The sequence below is a fragment of the Dendropsophus ebraccatus genome, chromosome 1, assembly GCF_027789765.1.
Source record: "Dendropsophus ebraccatus isolate aDenEbr1 chromosome 1, aDenEbr1.pat, whole genome shotgun sequence".
Lineage (NCBI taxonomy): Eukaryota > Metazoa > Chordata > Amphibia > Anura > Hylidae > Dendropsophus > Dendropsophus ebraccatus.
The window spans coordinates 155,368,980-155,395,388 of record NC_091454.1 but is presented as its reverse complement, the minus strand read 5'-3'; the positions used below and the strand labels follow the sequence as shown (position 1 = coordinate 155,395,388).

Here is a 26,409-nt window from a genome sequence, read left to right as displayed (position 1 = left end):
ATATATATATATGTATATATATATAGTTGATTACAAGAAATGGGCGAATCTTGTTATAAATAGGATAGATTATCCGGCTTAAAGTATACCTACAGGGTTTTTTCTGAAAAGTGAGATCTGGAAGAGTAGGATTCAAAAAAAAAAAAAAAAAAAAAAAAAGACGCTTGTTGCTTGTAAGAGTCAGAGGAGCTGTTCAGTACCTCAACAAATAATATACCTCAGTATAACCTACTGTAAGTATAATTAAAAGCACTAAAAATCCATATTCTCATCATTTGTAAAGGGGTCGTGGAGATGAAGGTTTTTTTATCCAGGATATTGTGTTGGTAGCTACAGAAATTGCTTAAATAGGTTATTAATCAATGCATTCTATTCCTGAGTAGTGGTCTGAATACATCATTACAGAGGTGGCAGCAGACCAGACATCCAACAAAAGAGCTCAGTCCAAGTACAACTTAACAATTCACTGGTATTGACCAAAAATGGAGATTGAGAATTGCCAACACTTAAATGATTTCAAGCAGTGGTCATCTACAGATTTCAAATGTTGCTAATACTGATTAATTCTTAGGAGTTCTTCTGTGGGATCTTTATGGTGACTGTTTTTGCTTCTGTATATTCCCGTAGGCCATACTCTCCCCTGCAGGGAAAAAGAAAAAAAAAAAAAATTAAACGGTTGGGTATATATAATTTTTTTTACACATGTCTAGGGGCAGTACAAAAAGTTATGCTTAGCTCCCCTAATTCTCCACTGAATTGTTTTGGTTACCTGCCTGAGCAGGTCAGTTTCTCTAGTCCCCTATTAATTCCCCCTGGTGAACCCCTTTTAATGGCTCAAAATGACAGAGTGCCTTTAAAAACTTCAATATTGCCAGAGGTGCCCATAGTTTTTTTTAGGATGCCTTCAACCACTCAAAAGTTTTTTTATAATACATAATCCTCATTTCCATCTATACACTTACAGTCCTTAGCTGCCAACCATTATAATGCACATGATTTACTTTTTCAATTCCATCCCTAACCGCTTATTTAGAAAGATATACGTAATACATATATGCCATGTTCCAAAATGCTATTAATGGTTTTATCACCTAAAGTCTATTTAAGTAAATTAAGTAAATTTAAGTAAAGTAATTTGTTCAGTAGCACAGGACCAACAATCAAAGTTAAAAGATGAATTTAATCCCCCTCCCCCCTATAAAAATTCCATAAATTGTGCTACGCAAGGCCCCCTTCACACGTCCGGAAAAACCATCCGGATTTCCCATCAGGAAATCCGGACGGATTTCTGGACCCATAGACTTTCATTAGGCACGGACACCCTTCTGGATTTTTCCGGAAGGGTGTCCATTCTGGAAAATAGAACCGTTTTTTTTAGAACCGGTCCTATTTTCGTCCGGAATTCCGGCCTGGACGCCCCCATAGAAGTCTATGGGAGCACCAGAGCTCCGGACGCTTTTCTGATGCATGTCAGGAAAGTGTCCGGATTCCGGATTCTCTACGCACCCCCCACCTGTACCCCTTTACCCCCGAACTCACCGGCCTGCACCCGGCTCCCTCAGCTGCGCTGCTCCTGGTCTGCCCCAGATTCCGGATGGTGCCGTACCGCCACCCGCCGCTCCCCCGCACATGAACCACACCCCCGGCGCCTGCCGCCCGTACCCCGCCCACCCCCCCCCCGGACCTAATCACTGGCCGCCCGCAATGCCCGTACCCCCCCCCTCCCCAGACCACATCCCTGGCGCCTGCTGCCCATACCCCGACCCCCGCCCCCACCCGGACCTCATCAAGAAGAAGAGGACCAGGGACACCAGGATCCAGGACAGGTGAGATTATCCCCCTAAAACTACTACTCCCACCATGTCTGCTGACAAGTCCATGATGGGAGTTGTAGTTTTGCAACAAGTGGCCATTCAGGTTGCAGAACTACTCCTCCCATCATGTCCCACTGACAGTCCACGATGGGAGTTGTAGTTTTGCAACATGTGGCCATTCAGGTTGCAGAACTACTCCTCCCATCATGTCCCACTGACAGTCCATGATGGGAGTTGTAGTTTTGCAACATGTGGCCATCCAGGTTGCAGAAGTACAACTCCCATCATGCCTTGCTGACAGGTCATGATGGGAGTTGTAGTTCTGCAGCCTCTGGCCATCCAGGTTGCAGAAGTACAACTCCCATCATGCCCTACTGACAGGTCATGATGGAGTTGTAGTTCTGCAGCCTGTGGCCATACAGGTACACTAGGGGCTGTGTAGGTACCTGTGATTTATGTTGACCATATTAAGAACTATTTTATTTTTTTCTCATCAGGAAATCCTGAAGGTTTTTCCTGATGGTAAAAACGGATTACTGTCAGGAAATCCTGATACTTTCCTGATGACATTTGAGGTCTCCTGATCAGGATTTAAAAACTGACACGGACGTGTGAATGGGGTCTAACAGCTACATACCCTTGGTTTTAGCGCTAAACCATAGGCCACAGGCCATCAGCACGAGTCCCTATTTTAAGCAGTGCTTTCCTACGATTGAGAAACGCGCAAAGTGTCAAACAATACTTACATCTCTCTTCCATTTCCAGACATTTTGTATCCTCCAAACGGACTTTGAGCATTTAAAGCATTGTAGCAGTTTATCCTGTAGATTAGCACCAAAGGACAGATGATTAGAGATGCAGAAAAGTAATTCATATTTGTGTTAATATAATATATATTAGACACACGCATACATACATATATTATTATAAATCATACACACTGCAAGAGGATGTTATTCACTGTATATATGTAGAGAGACAGAACGACCACTTGCCTCAGTGATTAGTATAAATTCCTAATTCCTCATAGCTCCAGAACCCTCAAATTTATCATTCTGGTGAAACCCCATTGCACCAATTTAATTTGTAAATTAATTGTAAAATTCAAGTTCTCCATTAAAAAGCTCCTTGGGCTAGAGGCTGCAGAAATTGCACAGCTTCTAATAACCGAAAACTGACGTCATGTGTCCTTTAATTAGGATTCATTGCCAATAAATATTTTCATGAACTTAGAAGGCCTAGTTTTGATTCTACATTATACAAAAAAAAAAAAAAAAAAAAAAAAAAAGCCTAAAGGCAGAAAATACCAGCATTGCTTACTTGGCAAATAACTAAATAAAAAAGGGGCTGAAACAAATGCAAGTTAATGAATGGTGGAGTGCAGAAGGTTACAAAATACTTGAAGGGTAACCTAATAATTACACATACCATAGGTTGCTGAATGTAAAAACTCGTATTACACAAGGTAATACAAAGTCCTGGGTCAGGTGGGGCCAATAGTTTTACAAAAAAAAATAAAAAATTAAGGGGTGAAGGGGTATTGCTGCATAATGCTCTAGTTATATGCACTCAGTGTTGTGCATTAGCAAGTTGTAAGTTACTAGAAGCCTTAATAAAGTTTCAATGTATGTTCTTACCATACAGTCCCAGCTTGCATCGCTGATGATACCGTAAGGGCCTTGTTGATATCATTTGTAAACACAGCTGCAACTAGCCCAAAGTCAGAGTTGTTGGCTCGCTCAATAACTTCTTCCATGGTTTTAAACCTTAGTATTTGTTGTACTGGTCCAAATATCTGCAAGATAAATTCCTTTGTTATATAAATCCATAACGGAGAAAAAAACAAAAACAAAAAAAAAACAAAACACAAAACTGACCCATAAAAGGGTGGAATACACTCCAGACCTCTCAATGTCTGCTGTGAGTGTCTTATGGCTCACAGCATCGCACCTGTTTTTTCTAGCACATCCCAAACAAACTCAATTGGATTGAGATTTAGACAAATCTTGAGGCTAAAGCAAACCATCCCTCGATGTTTGCAATGTGGCAGGGTGCATTTCGCTGATGAAAGAGGCCACTGCCAATTGGCAATACCATTGCTATAAAAGGGTTATACTTTGTACAATGTTTAAGTGGCACATATACAAAGTAACATCCAAATGAATGTTTTGCTGGGATCAGAAGGAGTAAACAATGTGCAATTACACTGAACGATTAGTGAAAAAAATGCGGAACTTGAGCGACCGATTAACAATAATTTTAGGTTCAGATCTAAATCTAAGAGATACGAACGATTTTTTGATCATTGTCTGCAATTACACAGAACGATAATTGCTTAAAATTCGAATATAACGATTTTTCGCACGATAATCATCCCGTGTAATAGGGCCCTAACTTGCCTTCATCCCACATTAAATCCTGATGCAGTCTCTGCCCAGGTAAGAGATGCATAAGCATCACTGGCACAGCTTGGGTACCTTCATTGGTCTGCAGCTACATAGAAAGCTGCAATGCACAAGAGAGGAAATTTATCAAGGCGTGCATGCCAGTATCCTTTGTTTTATTCACTTTTGTGCCTCTCCACCAAATGGGCATGATTTCTTTATAAAAAAAAGGTGTGGTTTAAGTGTATTGCATTTCTAGCCACATTTATTATATGCAACTTTAAAAAATATAAAAAGTTTCCCCTTTCTGCGTTCTAACACTTTTTTTATTGGCCGCATTAGCAAGTACTAGACTGATCATTTGCAAGGATCGTACCTCTTCTTTTGCAATCCTCATGTCATCGGTGACATTAGAAAAGACTGTTGGCTCTATAAAGAACCCCTTTCTTCCTAGAGGTTTGCCGCCACATTCCAGTTTAGCGCCCTCAGCAACACCACTCTGAATCAGTTCCAGGATTTTATTATATTGCTTCTTGTCAGCCTGTTAAGAGCGTAAAAAAAAAAAAAAAAAAAAAAAAAAAAAAAAAAAAAAAAAAAAGTTAAAAGTTAATATGAAAGATTACAAGACACACACACACACACACACACACACACACTTTAGTGGTTTTACAAAATTGAAAGGCACAGTATGTTAAACTCTTTAGGGTTACCCAGTGTACCAGATTTGTGTTACCTGTGGGCCTTGTTCTGTAGTTGGATCAAAAGGACTCCCAACTATTCTTCTTTTTGCCCGTTCAACACTCCTCCGAACAAACTCCTCATAAATAGAGTCTTCCACAAAGGTTCGTGAGCCTGCAGTACAACACTGTCCTTGGTTGAAGAAGACCCCTTGGTGTGCCTGTTCCACAGCATAGTCCACTGCAAGAGATAAGAGAAAATTAAAATGCATGTGCTATTGGAATGAATGTATCATTTGTCTTATAACATTAATATACGCTGGTTAAGAACAAAACTTACAATCTGCATCTGCAAATATAATATTTGGACTTTTGCCACCTAATTCAAGGGTGACTCTTTTAAGGTTGCTTTTCCCAGCAGCTTCTTGAATGAGCATTCCAACCTAACAGGAAAAAAAAAAAAAAAAAAGTTATATTACCAAATGGGGAACCAATATAGTCATATGCACTCCTATGCTGGGTTCACATACACACTGTATAATGTTAACACTAAAGATAAGTGTAACTCAACCATGCTCGAGGCCGATCATTTGTCTGAACCTGGATGCAGCCCTTAAAGAGTCCAGGAATCCATTGATACAGCCTATGGCTGTCGGATGCTGGACGTTTGTACTTGAGCATGCTCTCATCTTTAACATGTACACTCCCATACTCTACTTCCACTGTCCTTTAGAAGTTATTAGTTTTAGGGTACAAACCCACTTGACGTATTTGCTGCGTGAATCAGTCTTAAAAATAAGCAGGCAAAACGCAGGTTGGCTTTATACAATTGTTCTGTGTTAAAATACGCAATTGCGTATTTTTGAAGCGTGAAGCTACATGCGTTTTTCGCACAGGTTGTTAACAACTGATGCTTTGCTAACAACAAGCTTCATGCTTCAAAAATACGCAATTGCGTATTTTAACACAGAACAATTGTATAAAGCCAACCTGCATTTTGCCTGCTTATTTTTAAGACTGATTCACGCAGCAAATACGTCAAGTGGGTTTGTACCCTTAAACACAACAAAGAAAAATCTATGAATCTGAGTATTATGGAAGACTGACCAAGTAAGCAAACTGTTCAGGTTACGTTGGGTAAAGATATTAGTCTTGTAAAAGGTAGACCTACTCTATTATCATTAATATATTTTAATCCACAGCATATATCATTGGTAACCATTTCCCCTGCTTTACATCAAACTGTACTAGTGAATGCACAGTATATGAGATTTCACCGGATACATAAACCTTTATGTCCAACCCGGTGCAAAGATTAATGTGTAATTGTACAAAGAACTGCACTGAAGCCATTTTCCAAGTCCAATAATATGAAAATTTAATTGTTTAGGAAAATCTATGATATCCTGGATTTTATTTTCATCTTTCTTTTTACCCATCTTAATAAAGAATAGATTTATGGCAACTGCAGAAACTTTATTGCAGGTTATTACCAAATATAAGCCAAGGAAAAATACAGAAGTATATTAAATCTATATAAATGACGTTTAGGAGAGATCAATGTAGAACAAACAAAGTATTAAAAAAAAAAAAAAAAAAAAACCCTTAGGAAAGTCTAAAATGTAAATTTAGGCAATCTGCAGCTTTTCAGCTTATGATCCCACAAAGCTGGACAGCCAAACTCTGTTTATGTCTGGCTTCAGATATACAAGTCAGGCCACATTTAATGGTACTTCTTGTGCATATGTTTTGCAAAGCAAAAAATATTAGAATCTTCAAGATGAAATCCACTTGAAGTAGCAGTAATGTTTGGAATGAAGGCTACAGCTAATGTTCTAGCCTTTTTAAAACCATATCCGGCTTCCAGCTCATTTGTTATCAAAAACATTACACAAGCAAGTTAAAAACTCATTATTTCAGAGGAGGAGGCTGGATGTTCTGTATATACCATACATGACATTAATCTCACTTAAGAAATGAAAAGGGAATCCTGCTGCGTAAATTAGAATCAGTGGTAATACAGCTGTTTGCTACAAACATTTGTTTGGCATTAAGCCATTGTAATACTCCTGTTGTGCGCTTTGATGGCTTCACTTGTATCTTTTTGAGCAATGATGAGATCATAGTTTGCATAAAGAAAATGCATTGCCAAGCATAACAGAACATAAAACTTAGTTTAATAGTGTCCACAAAAAAAAAAAAAAAAAAAACACACAACACACACACACACACACACACACCTTTCATGTCTAAACTTAAAACACAACATAATAGAAAATCCACAAAACCAGGTCTCATTGAAGTGGTCATTTCAAGAGGCAAGGCTAGTCTTCTGAATTGTGCTTTATTATATATTGTCTAGGCACATGATCTGTAGACCGGGTCCAGCACAGAGTAGAGCCCTTCATGTCAATCACAGCAGGGCAGATCAATGTCAGAAATAGGGCAATACTGCAGCCCCACCTCTTTGACACCTCAACCTGGAACAATTTGTATTATTTTATTTTTTTTTGCCCCAAAACAAAATGGTACCTTTTGTAAAGTTGTTTAGTTTTAACAAATCATGGAAACCATTTAAAGCGTAGTCCATTTGTAGTTGGCCAGTTAGAGGTGTCATTAGTAGAGATGAGCGAACCTGAAGCATGTTCGAGTCGATCTGAACTTTCGGCATTTGATTAGCGGTGGCTGCTGAACTTGGATAAAGCCCTAAGGCTATGTGGAAATCATGGATGTAGTCATTGGCTGTATCCATGTTTTCCAGACAACCTTAGAGCTTTATCCAACTTCACCAGCCTCCGCTAATCAAATACCGAACCCGGTTCGCTCATCTCTAGTCATTAGCTTACATAGCAATAGGAATCAAATCTCCAAAAGCCAGGTACAGAATGAAATTGCAGAATTTGAAATTTACAAGCTGTTTTAATGTGACCATCTTGCAGTGAGGGAATAAAACTGTCACGCTGGGGAAGGAGTGTGCTTTCCTTTTCTGGAAGCCTTTTCCTTATTAATCGAAGGTAAATCCCTTTGTTTACAAATTGTTTTTACAGTATGTGTATTTAAGATGTGATAATGTTGACCACTGTTGCCGGAAATCTGTTGTATGGAACAGTTTATGTCAGTCTTGCGTTATATATAAAGATACATCTGTTATTACTTAGCATCTTAAGATACCCCCTTCTCATATTTGTGTTGCTTGCCACTTCCTATTAAAAAGCTTGTTTCAGTGTTGGTTAAAAAGACTAATTTTAAAAGTATGGCATCTTTTGATCTTTAAATCCTTTTTTTTTTTTTTTTTTTTTTAACTCTCCCAGAAATGAAAACATTTCTCATTAAATTTAACTCAGCATTCAGAAATCTGCAGACACACGACCTAAATCTTCTAGGCCCATTGCAGTCTAGCGTGCTTCCCACCATTTATAAAACTGGTATTGTAAAAGGGGCAATTGGGCACCACATAAAAATAGTAAATAAGAATTTTTACTTAGAACATGGCTTCCTGAAATGTCAAAAGATATGATTGATGCCAATGAATGGTTGGCCTAAAAAAAAATTTCAGCTACTACATAATATAGGAATTTGATAAATTTACAATAAAATTAAGTTTCCACAGGAAGGGCAAATCTGATCTTTGCTGGTAAGTCTATACACTGATGTCTCTAGATTTATTTCAGGTTAAATGAGGGCAGCGTAAACTAGTGACAAATGCTGATTACTTAAATCATTCTGTTCAGCTGTTCTCCTAATATGCAGGAGAATAGGATTCTTGCCGCACCCCTCTCCCCACCCTCCAGCTGCTGATTGACAGTTGACTGCCTATACACAGCATGGATAGATAACTGCCAATCAGAAGCTGGTGGGTGGAGTTTTCTGCTTCTCATGAATATCCAGGATTACTAGGCTCATGCACATAATGGAGAGGACTACTTATTGTCTATGTTATTTAAGGGAGTATCTCTGAATTATCTGCACAGAACAGTGTAAGTGATACATCATTCTGTTCAGCTTCTCTAGGACGACATAAACCTACTGACAGTCTCTTTAATAGTATATAATAAAATGGGGGGGGGATATTATTGTTAAGAAATATTTGCTACATTAAGCGATTTAAACAATAGATCATTTTCTGAAGGCATTTCTTTTAAGGTAAGCTTTTTACAAACTTACTACTCCTGGGGTCTGCATGTTGGTATTAAAATAGGTGGTGCAGATTTAGATGATGATGTACTTGGGTTCCTTTGTCACATAAGCCAACAGCAATATATTCTTTAGTATATTGGTTTATCATTACTTTTGTAGGAGAACCCAGAACGACAGATCGATATTATACACACACACACACACACACACACACACACACACACACACCTACTAAAATGGTACATGTTAACAGCAAGCAGGATTTTTTCCAGGCAAAAGGCATATCAGACTACTTGGACCTCATGTGAATTACTAGTCTGTGTGGCTTCTTTTTCAGGGAAATGACCCACAACTCACAGAAAATATACATACCTTTGTAGAGCCAGTGAATGCAACTTTATCTATGCCAGGGTGAGCAGTAATTGCTGCGCCTGCAGTTGGACCATATCCTGGCAAAATATTAACAACTCCTGGTGGAAACCCAGCCTAGTAAAATAAAAATGAAGGGGAAAAATGGTGTGTGAAGATCGTCTGCATAAAGTTAAGGTTGTTAAATTTAAGTATCTGCAAAAAGCATAATGTTACAAGTGCCTGGCTTTACCTCCTTGATGAGGGCTCCCATGTACAGGGCAGTGAGTGGTGTCTGTTCAGCCGGTTTTATTACCACAGTGTTCCCACAGCACAGAGCTGGTGCAACCTTCCATGCGAACATCAGTAGGGGAAAGTTCCACTGCAGGAGACAACAAGTTTATTAATTGTCTTGTCCCTTTTACCACCTGTTCACATACTTCCAGTGTACTAACTTGTCACCTACATATGCTAGAATATTAGCCCTGTAACAGAAAGTGGTACTCGGGACAGATTTACATTTAATGTTAATTTTAGCCTATAGATTGACCAATCCCTGACAATACTTTTGGTCCTAAAGTGTTCCAATTTCTGGGCCTCCCTCAACCTATGTGAGGTAGCTGATGACATTATCACTGCCTGAAATGGCAAATATATAGGTTTACAAAGAAATACTATTAAAGGGGTTATCCAGCACTACAAAAACATGGACCCTTTCCCCCCTCTCGTCTCCACATTGGGTAGGGTTTTAAACCCAAGGGAAGAGAAGAGTGGCCATGTTTTTGTAGCACTAGATAACACCTTTAAACGTATGCTATAACAGGGCTGTCATGGCACACTACATTGGACATAGTAATGAGATATATAGATCTATATCTCATACACACACACACACACAGTAAACCCTAGGACACAGTAATAGACATTCACTTATTGATCTGGTGCCAAGACTCAGCAACCCTGCTACACCAGAAAGTACTCCATAATCATTACAGGCAGTGGCATTGCTACCACCTCTATCCACTACTCAGTGCTCATTGACAGCTATGGAGACTGAAAAAAAAAAAATGAAGTCAGAGGCAGCAGTTCCAAGCCACATCTATCATCTCCTCCTCCTCCTCAAGGTCCCTGTAGAAGATGACATATTTTAGCTGGGGTGGGGGGGGGGGGGGCCTTGATAACAGGAAAAGGAAATATTTTTGTCTAAATAGGTTTTTTTCATGCTTGCATTATTGATCTATGCAAAGTTTGCTAAAGCGACAGTGCCTAGTGACATTTAACTAGTCAAAACAAGCCTCTACATTTGGCTTAACAGATTGAGCTGATACCATTTTCGTTTTAAGCTTTTCTTTATCATGCAAAAATATACAAAATGGCCATTTTTCAGCAAACACTTAAATGTCTCGTTGCACAAATGTTTATAAGCCGGATATTAAAACCAATACTTGGAAAAGGGAAAATAAAAAAAAGTTCAAATGGATGCTGCCTGCATTCTGACTTTTTGGCCAAGGTTTCACAGAACATTTAAATGCCAGATATCCAGCAAAAGCATTAGGCACAGACAAGAACTATGCCAAGCACTACTGCTGACATAAGGGAAACGAGTAACTTGTGTTAAAAAAAAAAAAAAAAAAAAAAAAAAAAGTGGAAAATTTCTTGTGCAAAACCCGATTGATTGAGATGTAGACAACGCATTAGTATTTTTATACTGTATTAGGTTCATGTTTTGTTTTGGTTTTTTATTTGCCTTGCTTACGTTTATACATTGATGCAATAATGTATTATTGCATGCAATAATGTATAATGTTTATACATTGATGCAATAATGTATTTGTAGAGTATGTTAACCATGTTTTTCTTTTTGTTCTCCAAAGTTGAACCGTGTGTAGCTCTAATTTAGAGTCACACTTTTTCTCCTCATACTTTTCTTCTAGCTAACGTACATTCAACAGGTTACAAGTAGAGATGAGTGGGTCGAGGTTCCCGAACTAAAAACCAAAATTCTTTCCAAAGTTTGTACAAACTTGGTCCAAAACGACTGCCACACAAGCATAGGCGAGAGAGCCTTTGCTTACCTATCTATGCTCCCATGGAGTCCTTCTACAGGTCTCTGCTGACCCTCGCTGTTCACTTCGCGACAGACAAAAGTGACAGCCTTCTCAGCCAATTACTGGACTCTGCGATGCTCAGTCGCAGACAGCCTGCAATTGACTGATCAGGCTTTCACTCATCTCAGTCAGGAAGTGAAGGTGGTTGCGATCAGCGGGGGACACAGGGGGAGTGTGGACCAGTAAGTAGTGATGAGCAAACTTTCTAAACCACACTCAAATAGCTAAAACACCTGCAATTTACAGTACCTGTTTTATTGGGGTTTGTTTAAGGTTCAGAAGAACCTGATCTTTGCTTCAAAGTTCGGCAGAACTTTAAAAAGTAGCAATCTCTAGTTACAAGTAGTCAGCGGCAGAGGGGAGTATGATGGAGTGATGACAGGCTTGTTGAATCATTAGACCTTGAGGCACCATAATAGATCTAAATATTCAGCTTCCATAGCGTACACAGAAGACTATTCCCATATAGCGGAAAACATACAACATTATTGTGTCAAAGCCTGAGCAATATAAAAGGGGTCTGGATACTAGATTACATTGTGACACAAAGAATCATTTATAGGGTGTGATCACAATATTTTGAGCTGTATCAGCTGTAGAAATGGACCTGCACGCACCTAAGCTATGTGTAGTTGCAGGATACCATATTATGGACACTAAACGGCCTGTGGAAGGTAAGGAATGTCTTTGACTACTGCTGTGTATCACAAAGTTATATTAGTTACAGCTGGATACAATTTAAAGGAGGAAACTTGCAGAATAGAGTCTGGAAATGTTGGTTCTGACCACCTCTACAGATAAAATAAGGACCTTTAACTCTCCATACACTGTGACATCAAAACAAATGTGATGCAAGGAAGATAGGCTTTACAGGAAACCGCCACATTAGGGAAGGCTTTCCCCTAAAAGTCAGAGTGTACGGTCTCTTTGATATTACAGCCATACAGTATGCCTGCCACAAGAATTTTCCCATGGGTGTGTTAGAAGGGAGAATGTATTGCATTTAAATGTTACACTAGTTTCATGCTATAGTAATTCACATGCTCTAGAACATAGAATGTTTCTGATTATATTTGTTAAGGTAATTGCGTAGGCCAATCTCATTTTATACTTATGTTGGTGATCCACATTCACCTCCCATACCCAGTGCTCTTTACCACTACTTTTTACTAAATATTTCCAAAATACTATTTGTCTATATTTATAAAAAATAAAAATATCTTGGCATTCTATACCACACACAGTCATTAAATTTACTCTTTTACATTGAAAAATATATAAAATATTTATCATGACCATTCAAGAGCCAAAAAAAGCCCAGTGCTTGGGAACATTTTACTAAGTTACACAATAAAGCCACATTAACCTGTATAAATAAGCAGCTGTAAAAGACTGCGAGAAATAAGCCATATTAAAAGAAACACAGCTGTGACCCATGTTGAGTGTAAGTAAAGCCACCCAACTGAAATAAAACCTGCCGATACTCACCGGGATGATCTGTCCGCACACTCCAATAGGTTCATGTCTTGTAAATGTTAGGTAATCCCCATCTATGACAGATTACACACAACAGTTTGTAACACCACCATTATCAAAAGTGGCATATATAAAACATGTAAAGTACTTAGTGTTATTTTATTTAGGAGTATGTAGGATGGGTGGCAGAGATATTAAGGCCTTAGTTAACCTAGGTCTACATTCACCAGAACACACCCTTAACCAATGATTAGAGTATGGGGAACTAGGTCGCAGTCAAAACAATAACCTTAAAGAGACTCTGTCGGTAGGTTTATGCTGCCCTATCTAAGAGTAGCATAAGCTAGTGACCAAAAAAGCTGAACAGAATGTCACTTACATTGGTTTGTGCAGCTGATTTGGAGATATCCTCCTGAATAACAGGGACTCTGAGCACAGTACATGTCCTCTTCATTGTGTGCATGTGCTCTGTAGTCCTCGATATTCATGAGCACCAACACTCTGCCCACAGCCACTGATTAGACAGCATAGACAACTGCCAATCAGCAGCTGGAGGGAGTGGCATGGCACAAAGCCCATTCTCCTGCACATTAGGGGAATGGCTGAACAAGTGAAAGAGTTTGTTAAGCCTAACAAGAAAAACTATTTAATTTAAAATAATTTAGTCTTAAAAAGAGGAAAATATGAAACCTACCTGCCGGTATGGTCATGCCATGTATTTTGTCTGCCCAACCAGCATAGTATCGGAAGGTTTTAATCACACCTTGGAGGTCCACATAAAAAGACTGTAGAAAGGGCTTGCCACAATTTAGGGATTCAAGTGTCTGTTAAGTGAAAGAAGTTAAAAACTTAATATGAAGTAGACTAAGCCAGCAATTATGAAGCTGAACAGCACATTAGACCTCTGTGTAAAGCAATAAAAAGTTAGAAAAATAACACTTACTGGAAACCAAAATATACTAAATAAGGTCCTTAAATTAATGAGCAAATGCTAAAAGCCACCACCTTGTTTTACATGAAGTTATTCCAAAAGTGATGTTAGTCCAGCGATTTCCTCTAAATTCATTTGGTGTGTAGTACAGTAGCAGGTGGTATCTCAGGAAAACATTACTTAGCACAAGTATATAAATACATCATATGCAGGAAAATATGAAATACCACCCTTGTGGCCTTCAAAAAAAGCTAGAGCCATCGCTCATCTTAGCAAGTAGGCACCGGTAGCAGTGTGTGGCCATAACATTTACTGTATATACAAGGTTTTTACAGCTATCACTACATACAAGTGTCACCTCAAGCCTTTGTAAATGTACAAAGACGACAAAACTCGTTTTTGTGCATTTGGAAACACATCTCCCTACACATGTAAAAAGCAGGAGCTTTAACCCATTAATGACCAAACTAATCAAATATTAATATTTTTTATTTTATCTATTCTGTTCAGCATATAAGTAATAAAATATTCAGACCCAACATTTTTGCCACTTATGAAAGACATGCTTCACATTCATAACAAGGAACAACATCTGTTAATTATTAGGAGCACCAAATCAATTTGTAGAACATGGAGGTTTAACAACTAGATGAAGATACGGCAACAAATGCTTATCTGATATACATTTTGTGTTCATGCTGCCTTATATCTTGTATAATAATATCATTAAAATGTATATCTTAAATAATTAAGCAGATACATTCATTAAGAAAAACAAAAAAAAAAAAAAAAAAAGCTTGGCAAAAGAAAACTGGCACAGTGCCCTAAGAATCATTTACAAGTAATTAGGATGTAGCACATATGTTGAGTCAGCCTTATAAACAATTGAAACAATTCTAAAATCGTATTATTCACCGCAGATTGGCAACGGACTACCTAGGTAAAAAATTATTGGTCAAAGAGGATCCATAGAATTCCTATGGAATTGTTGACATATGCAATCATATTGAGCTTCATGCTTAATATGATTATACCTAACAATTTATCCTGCCCCTCCCAAATTTATTAATGTCCAGTCTATACCAGTGGAACACAGAGCAGTGGCCTGTATAACAATTATTACAGCCAAGGCAACACTAGTGATGTACTGGGATACACTCACAATTCCTAATAAGCAAGAAGTGCTGACTGCCATAAAAATGCTTGCTATAACAAAAAGTGGAACATTTTATTATTGGATGAGTTGGGCGTTATTCCCCTTATAGAACCATTATGAATTATTGTATAGCATATATAATGTCATGTTATTTACTTACAGCAAGGATAGCCCTCTCCCTTTCAATCAAATCAGCCAGTTTATCCAAGAGTCTTCCTCTTTCTGATGCATCCATTCGTCTCCATACAGAACCCCAGGAAAAGGCCAAGCGTGCAGCTCTTACAGCTTTGTCCACATCAGCCTTTGGGAAGAACAGTAGATCATCAAAAGAAGAGACCTTTACCATCACCAAAACTGCACTTATTATAAAAGCATTTCTCCATATTAAGCATAGCAAAATTATGTAATATTAATAATAAAAAAGCAGTGTGTGTGTGTATGTGTGTGTGTGTGTGTGTGAACCCTCGATACTTACCTGTCCAATCCTCCTCATCTGGCATTCTGAGACCAGTGGGTACCCACTGCTCCCAGCTTTCTCTGATGTGTTGACCCTGCAGAAAATGCCTGCCAAATCACTGACTGATGTGACGGAACAGTCATTTCTTGTAAGGTCAACAAGTCATATAAAGCAAGGACCTGCTGCTGTGGGGAGGAATTGGGGCAGGCAAGTATGCTTTCTTTGCCTTCAAAAGATTTAAGTGAGATTCTCAAGTTTGAGGGAGAAACTCAAAACAAATTAGCTTGAAACCTAAACATGAATTCCTATTCAGCCTATCAAATAAGGGCAAGTTCAGTAGTACTGAAGTAGTTACCTTCTCAGCTTCTTGAACCTCACATATCTGCTCTCCAGTAGATGGATTATAGACTGGAAACACCTTCCCACTCTCAGAACTCTGCCACTCATTGTTTATAAAGATCTGAAAGTATAAAGAACAGAAAGGATAAGGACATCCTATACATTGATATTACTGTATGTGTTCACAGGCACCCTTTTTCACTTTGTTCGATATAAGGCGACACCTCTAAGGCTGGGTTTACATTCATCAGTTCCATGTTCTAGTTTTTTTTTTTTTTGTCAGAAACTGACCACAACTGAGGACTAAAAGTTATCAGGCTTTTCCTCCTTTTTTCAGTTACAAAACGGTCAGAGGGGCCGGACCAGAAAACGCTGCAAGATGCGTTCCCCTGTAGGGGCTTCCCGGCAAGCCGGTGGCACGATTACATTGCTGCATTATTTTAACTGTCCCGTTCTAATGAATGGGATCAGTCTAAATACAGAGTAGCAAAGCGCTGAAGGAAAAAAAAAAAAAGCAGGATTGCCAAATTAATGTAAACCCAGCTTTAGGTTGTGCAGCTTAGGCTAGGTTCACACTGCGTTTTCAGCATCCGTTTAACGGATCCGTTTTTTTTAACGTCCAAAAAAATAGGGTCAGCAACGTTTTTTGGTCCGTTTTGGTCCGCCAAAAAAAACGGATCCGTTTTTTTTTTATAATGGAAGTCAATGGAAAAACGGATGCACACAAATGAATCCGTTTTTTGCAATCCGTTTTTCATGCGTTTTTGCAAAAAACGGATGCGTTAAACGGATGCTGAAAACGCAGTGTGAACCTAGCCTTACTTAGCTGCAAGCATGCCTCAACCTTGCATATATGTGCGCACATGACATGACAGGTTTTAGGTAATATTGGCATAAACGCCTACATGAATCCGGTGCACGTTTGGTTAATTCTGCACTATTAACGAAACTTATTTTAGCATTTCTGTGAATGTGAATAGAGCGACCTGTCACATTTTAGGATACTACTGCGCCACTTTTACTAAGTGCAAGTTAGTAACATTGCTTTCTTATTATTAACCGACGTTGATCACATTTAAATTGGCTGTAAAACTCCAACCATTTACTCCTGTGTGTGTAAAGTACCTTCAACTAAAATCCTGGAACAGTTTCAAGTCTTGAAAAGCACCAGCTGTTGGATTTACAAGCAAAAACCTTACACTTAAATAACTCACTTTTGAAAGTCTTAAGTGTTCTGTGTCAGGTAGTACCAGCCTGCACACATCCATACCACCAAGCCCACATTCTTTTGCAATAAATGTGCATTCACTTGGGGCTTTTATACACATATATACAAACTCTTCCAGCTATACAGAGTATGATGGTTGTCGATTAAATGTATATACCCTGTGCATTTAATCTGACTTTCATTATGGTCACTTCATAAAAATGCCATGTAGTGGACAAGTGATGACACATTGCAAGAAAACACAAGGAATCCCTGCAAGGCTTAAATTAGTTTCCCCACCACTACACTTTCTAATTTATAGAGTGTGGTCTAAGGGCAGTGCGTAAATCAGATAAAGTATGACATGAAATCATCCTATCTGGAGAGTATATATAGCCATCACTGAGGGCTGCATGACAAAGAAATGAGAACCCTTAGTGAAGCTGGCCTTGTTTCCATGTAAATCACTGCACAGAACCCTGAGAGGCCATTGTTCAAATTCAATAGCAAAAGCCATCCACCATTGCCATTTCCCTGGATTCAGCGTTAATTAAGGCCGACTTTTTACCATAAATCAGCCCTGGTGTTTTTACAGCTTAATTCGGCATTAGGTACACATATTTAAAGAAAAATAAAAGTAATTTATTAACTACAGCAGGTCTTCAGGAGGTGTAGCGGGCATATTCTTACAGCACCATCCGTAGATAGTCTAGCTGTAGCAATAGCAAATTGGAAGAAAAGTTAAAAAGCCAGCCATTAAAACTCCCCCACGCATCAGTAATAATTTACATCAGTGAACACCTCACATAAAACATTTGGTGTAGGCCACATACACCACTCATTTAAAACACATATCAACAGGTGGTGGCAATGTAAGATCCAATTTCCTTTTTTTTTAAAAGCACTTGTAAAATGATGTGCCATAGGAACAATGATGATTTACAGTCTTCATTTGATATTGTTCTGTGAAGTTATGATTTAGAGTCAGCCTCCCCAGGTGCACGTTACTGCCAACTTCCAGATTTCAAGCTAAAAACTTTAAAAAAGGACTTTGTTTTTTTTTTTTTTTTTTTTTAGCAATTCCCTTAACACAACTTTTTAAAATTACATATTTTATTTTTTTATTTTTTTTTAGGATGGATAACAGTGGTCTCAAACCTGTGGCCATGAATCCAGCTGTTGCAAAACTACAACTCCTAACATGCTGAGCCCACTGTCCTTCTTGCAATTTAATTAGGGCATCCTGTTATATATCTGTACTACCAATGGTGTCACATGTGCGTTATTTTTTTGCATCCTTGTATCCACCACGTGTGTGATCCCCTTTCATGTTTTGCAATGTTCCCAGAAGTTCTAAAAAAAAAAAAAAAGTCATCCCAAGAAACATTTAGCAAAGTCATTGTTTTTTGTACGAGTAAAAAAGTAAATAGTTTAGGGGGAATTCATAATCCATTGCTGTGCATGGAGATAGTGGGCACCTGTATGTGTGCCATGATGGGAAGCATAAGATCAGCTTTAGAAAACGTATGCTTCCTGTTATGTGATATGCCAAGAATCTTTGGGAAATAATTGCAGTGCTCAGGAATGCAGATAAATTGATTTATAGAGACAAAAATCTGTAAAGGGTCTTGCAGCTGCCGTGGGGAAGGGAATAGCTCTCCTATGGTTAAACCTGAGCATACCACATTAGAGGTTTTCCATTTAAAACTAGCTTCTCCCCTATCCAGGGTCAGCTTGTCTATTCACAAAGAGTGAGCGATATGTCACTAAGCTGGCTGGAGGATGTTGGAAGGGATGGCATAGGCTTGGGTTTGATGCTCATTTCTATGATTGCTGGAAAAAGGAGCTGGGAGAGCGATAGGTCATTGCATTGTTTGTTTAACTACACGTAGGGTTTAGGGAGGCTGCCATGTGTGTATATTGGGAGTCCAGGGCCTGTCTATTGTCGGAGATGAAGGAGGCCGGAGTGGCTATTGACTGGTGGATATCGATAGCTGTGGGTCATCTGTATTATGACTAAAGGCTCACTGTCATGATACATACTTTAGGGTGTTATCTCTGTGTGAGACTTTGGGTTATGGCTGTCACTGAACATGCTGCCATCCTGTTAAAGGCAACAGTTTGTTGGAGTGATACAGGTTTGAGGATACCAAGGCCAAGTTGTTAAAGGGGTTATCCAGCGCTACAAAAACACGGCCACTTTCTTCCAGAGACAGCCCCACTCTTGCCTCCAGCTTAAGCGGGGTTTTACTGCTCAGTTCCATTGAAGTTAATGGAGCTTAATTGCAAACCGCATATGAACTGGAGACAAGAGTTGTGTTGTCTCTGAAAGAAAGTGGCCATGTTTTGTAGCACTGGATAACCCCTTGTTTGAACTTGTTCCCATGTCAGTCAGTTGCGTTTGGGGTTTCTGTGAAATAGCCCTCTAGTACTGTTCTAGAAAGATCAAATTCATTCAAGTTATAATACTGTAGCTGGTGCTATACACATGGTACAAAGCTCAATGTTTAATTTGAAATAATTAAAATGTTTTCTGTTTTTAATTTAATATTTAAAATAGGGAACACTTGGATGAGAACCTTACAAGTCACAGACAAAATGCTGTCCTAATCTTTTTGATGTGAACTTATTGATTAGACAATAAAATTGGTATTATAGGGACCCTATAATTTCTGTGTCTTTACAGAACAAAAAGGGCCTTTAGGGCCCTCACAGTACCTTGGCCCCATGTGACTGCCATTTCTGGACCTTAGTGATGTTTTCTTATTGCTCCGTACAAGATTGTGTAAGTGGCATCTACATAACTTATATGTTGAAGACTGTGTTCCGTAAGTGCAGAAGTGGTTTGTTATTTCATTTATTAGTCCTTTGTTATGGGTACAGCTAGTAACATGTGCACTGTAGGGATCAATTCAATAAAGTCTGCCACCTTCACATGAATATGTAAATAAACACTGATGATTCACACCTCCTCTCGATGCAATGGTCCTTTATAATCCATACTAAAAGAACTTACTACCTGGATTTAAGTATAGAACATCCTTTTAAAGGGGTTATCAAGCACTACAAAAACATGGCCACTTTCTTTCAGAGACCACACAACTCTTGTCTCCAGTTTGGGTGCAGGTTTTGAAATTCACTTCCATTGAAGTGAATGGAGCTTAATTGCAAACCACACCTGAACTGGAGACAAGAGTGGTGCAGTCTCTAGAAGAAAGTGGCCATGTTTTTGTAGTGCTGGATAACCTCTTGAATCAACACTTTTCCTGTCCTCAGTTTGGGTGTGATTTTGCAGCTCCACTTCATTGACATGAATGGAGCTGAATTGCAATACCATATACAACCAGAGTGTATAGGTTGGTGCCGTTTTGCAAGAAAGTAGCCATGTTTCTTCTAATCCTAAATAACCCCTTTAAGCTTTACTTCTTTGTCAAGTATACTCTCTTGGGTTGCAATGAAATTTCAAAGAGTGTTGAGTGAACTCGCTTAACTGTTTGGGTTTGAAGAACATTGCCATACATCGAACGCTCAGCATTTGACTCCCGGTGGAGAAGCTGGATGCTGTAGGCTGTATCCATGTTTTCCTGGCAGCACTAGGGGAAGAATTCAGCTTCTTCAGCCGCCAGGAGGAAAATGCTAAGCATTTGGGTTGGGAGAACATTGCTGATCCCAAACAGTTCGACAAGTTCACCTAATACTAGAATACTCATGCTACTTCAACTAAAGGGGTTAAACTATAACGTTCTTCTGCTATAAAAACACTGACATTTTGTAACCAAGCTGGCTAACTGTATCAGATATGTTAGGGGAGATGCTTTGAATGGAGCAGACATGGTTCTGAATACACAATTGGGAAGACATTTGGTGCAATTTGCAGACAGCGTTACATAAGACAGTGCTGTTTGTTTTCTTAGCCACAGGGGGCAAACATTTGAACAACAAGTATAACATACAAATGTTTTAGTATGCTTAGCTTGGAATTTAAATTGTTTACTGAAACTTTACATAAATTTCATAGAAGAATGAGGTATAAGCAATGATTGCCTTTTTTGGGGGATATAATTTGTTACCCAGTGGGAAGAGACAAAAATTACTATATTGGCTTTCTGCATAAAGTGATTTGTTGTATAAAACCCAAGTTAAAATCTAAAATTTACCATTTTATTTCTTTTACAGTATTCACAGTGTATACTGCTAGCCCCATTGTCTATAGCTAGTAAACATATACATATGCAACCTAACTTCAACTCATATCTGTTGTTGGGAGAGAAGATTGGTATAGAAAAGTGCAGGTATGTTTGTTCTGCAGTAGGATGTATGTTTTCAGTATATATGGCAGTGTTCACACTTCTCTTGTTCTGCAAATGTATCCTACTGATTTTTAGATTATGAAATCCTAAATTAGAGCGTATCCACAGTATATGTGTTTTTACAATAACTGAATGGGGTTGTGGGGTAGCTGCATCGTTTTTTTTATGGGGTTGTCTGGGCTGGGCTCATACATTTGGGTCTCAGGTTTTTTTTTACTATAAGTAATTGGTATTAACCATATAGTATAGTAACCATTTTTATGGTTATTATATAGTTTCTTTGTGTTGGTTCCATACCTGGTTTTGCCTAAAAAGACTGTGTAAACCCAGCCAGATTTTTGCTGGACTAACGAATTCTATGACAGGTATATGAAGCAGAAGCCTTCTTCAGTCTACAAGTCATTTAAACCATCAGATCACATAGCAATTAAAAAATGTATATATGTATATAGAGGGGTAAAATATATCCCTAACACTTAATCATATGCAATATTATTTTATGAGTTTGTTGTTCTTAGTTGAAGTATCTAAATTAAGTGCAGATTAATTTACATTAAACTAAGCTGCACAAATAACCATCTTAATTGAAAACATTCCTAAGCTCTGGCATCCTACCAAGTTTACATGAACTGACAAATGGATGAGAATCTTTTTGTCTAAACTAGACAATTATTTTCAGCCATGCACTGTATTTGCAGCACTTCCCTGATCCTGCAGAAGTTCTGTCACAGTTCTATTCGTTGGAATTGGGTTTATAAAAATAGTTGCATATGCAGCAGAAACAACCCTATTAAGGCGTATTGGATTCAGTCATGGAAATTTTTGCAACAATACCCTTAAAGCTACAAAGATACATTCACTATTAAGTATAAAAAAAGTTTATACCGCTATCCATATTTTAGTAAAATATTGTGATTAATAGTTAAAAAAACAAAAAACAAATACAGAGCTGGCTCAGGCTAAATCTTCCATGTTTTCTTAACACAAGTGTAGGATACAAGGGACCACAGATAAACCCCTTGTGTAAGATCCAAGCTGGTCCCCCTGCTGTTTATGTGACAGAATTATGTTCAGTGTTGCTAACACAAAGACGCATAATTACTGAAGAGTTAAAACCACCATTGTAGCATTAATCTGGGCCATTTTTCACCCAGATAGAAGAAATGCCTATCAGCATGTAGGGGCATGAATGGCCGTATTAATTACAGCTACCCCTTGCAGCCACACCACATTCTTGTAAGAGTGCACCAATAAATATCCATTTGTGAAGGTTAATTTAATGCAATCCTGGGCAGTTGTCATATACTATAAGTGTCACCAATTTGATCTATTAATCAAAGTGTAAATTCTCTAAAACGCCAGCTTAAGGCAGATGCGCTATTTGGAGTTCATAGCTTTTGCAGTCCCGAAAGACCATTCTATCTTCTGGCAAGTGAGCTGGACAGTTAAGCAAATACATTAAATATTTTTCTTTCTTTCTTGGAACGAATGTCACCCACATTGACTCCTTTTATGGCCAAAAGATATTATTTGTTACAGCTATATATTTTTGTCTCTTCCACATAAAAGAAAATGTAATATAAAAATTGAAAATGGATTACTACACAGAATTTTGAAGCAAGTTGGTACAATAATAGCAATAAAAAAAAAAATTGAAGTGTGGCCTTTTTTTGTGGAAGTTCATGAAACTGCTTTTTTTGGGTCAAACCCAGGAATGAATCCAAAGGGAATAGGGAAATATACAGATAGGACTTATACCTGCTGGACCTCTTGCTTTGGCTTGTAAACTGAACCTTATATTGTGTGGGTTTTTAGTCTTAGCAAACAATTTTGCTGGTTCTGTTACCATACACTGTGCATTTTAACAGGTAATGTTCTATTTAATGTATTGTATAAGGGACTTTAAAAAGATATTTATATGCCGCATATACTATTACAGGTAACAATTCTTTGCTGTGACTAAATAATTCACTTGTATCGCTAAAAAAACAAACAAGAAAAACTATCTGATGTAGCCAAATATGTACAGCAGTATGTGCAAGCCAAAACTAGAGTAAATAAATACACATTACTTTAATCTTGATAAGACAATATTATCTGTGCCATACACTGGGTTCACGTGTTGTATTTTGGTTACAGTAGTATTTTTACCCCAAACCAGGAGTGGTTTCAAGACACAGAACAAGGTGCAAATATTCCTAGTATACTGTAGTTAATGTCTGTTTGTTCCACTCTTGGTTTTGGCTAAAAATACCAAAATACTTTGTGTGACCTAAGGTTGTATTCACACATAGTAGCTTGGTCAGTATTCATTAAGTAGTTTTAGCCAAAACCAAAAGTGGAACAGACAGAAAAACTGTGTGAACTCAGGCTCCTATCTTTGATGAGCAAAGCTCTTTTGCTTAATGTTAATATGGCCATTTTAGTTGTTATAGTGCTAGGATACAAAACAGTATATATAGCCTTATATAACAGAAGCAAACTCTAGCCCTAGAAGCTTACAATCTGTAGAATATTATAAAAGCTTACTTATCACCTTATGCAGTTTATGGGATGAACATAATCTAAATCCCACATACATGCATATTACATGTTGTAATAAGAATATTTGCTGTGAAATTATATATGCTATATATGCTATTATAATACTAATCCAGTATGGGGGAAAAATGGGGGGGGGGGGGGGGGGCTTTTTCATAGTAACGCATTTGATTTTTCTTAATGGAAACCAAAGGATTTAATATATTATATAAACATTAATAAGCTGAGATTGATGGATCATATTGGGGCAGTGTCTCAAAACCTTAATGATATGTTCACACATAGGATTTTGGCTACAAATACTGACCAAAATCCTGTGTGGGAACATAGTCCTTATTTTAAAGTACCTGTGTTTTGAATCCACTCCTGGTTTTGGATGAAAAATACTGACCAAAATGCTAAGCGAGAACAAGTGTGTGTGAACACAGTCTAAGGCTATGCTCACACAGTATTTTTGCTCAGTATTTTGCAACCAAGACCAGGAGTGGATTGAAAACACAGAAAGGCTATGTTCACACACTTATTTTTTATTCCACTCCTGGTCTTGGTTGCAAAATACTGAGCAAAAATACTGTGTGTGAACATAGCCTTGTTTTTTGCTAAAAACCTGGCTGTTTGTTACAACGATATTCTGTCAACTTCATGGCTCAAAGATTCCCCAACATCTGATACTTCATAGCCAGCATAGTCTATCAAAAACGCTTATGTATAGTAAGCCTGCCTAATTTTGTTATACGTATAGTAATTGAAAACATACAGCTAGCAGATATAAAAAGCACATTTTGGAGCTTGCTTCCTACATATGTTTGTTGTAACTGGTTTACAAATATTTTACATTATACTCCAAAAAAGCCCAATAAAAACGTAATATTCTGCTAATAGCTGCTTCATGGGATGTAATATAACCTGTAGCTTTCTATCTATTGTGAAACTACAAATCCTACCATGCTGTTCTAAAGCTTTTTAAAGGCATGCTGGCTCCTGTGGTTCTGCAGATGTTGCAAAAATGTAAGTCCTAGCATGCATAAAATACTCAGGACTATTGCAGCATGCTGGGATTTGTAGTTCCAAAGCAGAGACAGGATAGATTGACAAAGTAAAGAATTGCTGTATCTGTACACATTATTGTGATATAATTACATACATACAATAGTACTTGTGCTATTCTATCATACACATTTCCAAGTATCCATCTTTCAAAGAGATACTGTCTATTTTGACCCAATTCAGTTTATGCCTATATCCATGTTTTTACAATGAAGGAATAGATCAACACTTACACACTTTTTCCCCAGGATTTTAGTAGTGTTCCTTGGGATTTGTTAGTCTGTAAAGGTGTTTGTTTTTTTTTACTAGGTAAAGGATAAATGAATCTTCTAGAACCTCATGAGTCACCTTTGACTAGCCAAAATATGGAGAACTCTATAACTTGTACAGGTTACACAATCACTACAGAATAAATAACACCTGGTTATAGGACAGGTTGCTTCAGATTGATGAGAACAATGGAGTGCCATACAGATTATAAGAGTGTATATCCTACAACATAGGCTCTGTAACATGCAAAACTATTTCATAGAATAGAGAAATATAAAGAGGGAACAGATATATTGATTCAGAATAACTACCTGGAATACATGGCTGAGGAGCAGAGTTTTAGTAAGAGATTACACCTTACACCACAACATAGTAAAACTTAGTTGCTAGAAATCTTTACCCTCCCAATATATGAATAAGAAATATTATTAAGGAAATAAATGCAGCTGAAAGAAAGGATCAGGTTACAGGTTACTTTCTAGGATTGCTGAGTAAAGTTGTGGTGACCCAGCTGCACAGAAGAATGCAGTCAGTAAGAAGGGATAGCAAGGTTCAGAGCCTATCTGTACTCATTGCAGCTGTGCCTGTGTGTAGTGGAGGAGATCCAGACCCTTCTCACAAGTCACCCAGCAGAAGGTCTCCATACCTTAGTGTGCTTGACCTCCAGGTTGGTGGTTGGTGAAGGCAGAAGATGTAAAGAGGCCATCAGAGCTGCAGGGTCTGTCTTCACTTCTCCAGGCATCTCTATTTTACTGGAAGTCATAGCTGGATTCTGGTAAATGAGGCTTTTGGTTAACCCCCTCTTCCTCTCTGGATCTTTTCAACTGACCTAATATTTGTTTGTGGTGGAGAAAAGATGAGTGTTCTGGATATTTGCTCCTTTCCTCTGTATATAGGCAGGTGTCAAGCTGGGTCTTTTCTTATTGGACATAGGGGGAGAAGCAGGGGGGCTGGTTCATCCTATGATGATATAATTACAAACGTCTATTTACATAAGCCACTCAACACAAGCCTATTGAGTCACATCAGCAGTCAATAGGACTTCCCTTCTGTTAACACATTCAATGCTACAGAGTGTGATGTGGGCTCCCCCAACACCTCAACATTTCTGGCCAGTCTGAGAAGCATTGAGTGACTTGCACATCCTCTAGTCAGCAGCAGCAGTAGTAGTTTGGCAAATCCTTGCAGGGGATTAACTTGCAGTAAT

The 26,409-nt window shown here is 38.2% G+C and overlaps 1 protein-coding gene across 1 annotated transcript; it reads right to left on the bottom strand.

Moving 5' to 3' along the window:
* On the bottom strand, nucleotides 1–26,075 carry ALDH1A2 (aldehyde dehydrogenase 1 family member A2). The gene is made up of 13 exons (XM_069956566.1): nucleotides 25,849–26,075; nucleotides 15,844–15,948; nucleotides 15,192–15,332; nucleotides 13,639–13,768; nucleotides 12,957–13,018; nucleotides 9,614–9,742; nucleotides 9,385–9,498; nucleotides 5,216–5,318; nucleotides 4,932–5,116; nucleotides 4,575–4,739; nucleotides 3,452–3,609; nucleotides 2,561–2,635; nucleotides 1–640 (listed from the first exon to the last, which is right to left on the bottom strand). The coding sequence occupies exons 1-13, from the start codon at nucleotides 25,963–25,965 to the stop codon at nucleotides 568–570; spliced, it is 1,557 nt and encodes a 518-aa protein (XP_069812667.1). The 5' UTR covers nucleotides 25,966–26,075; the 3' UTR covers nucleotides 1–567.
* Between the last annotated feature and the right edge of the window lie 334 nt (nucleotides 26,076–26,409).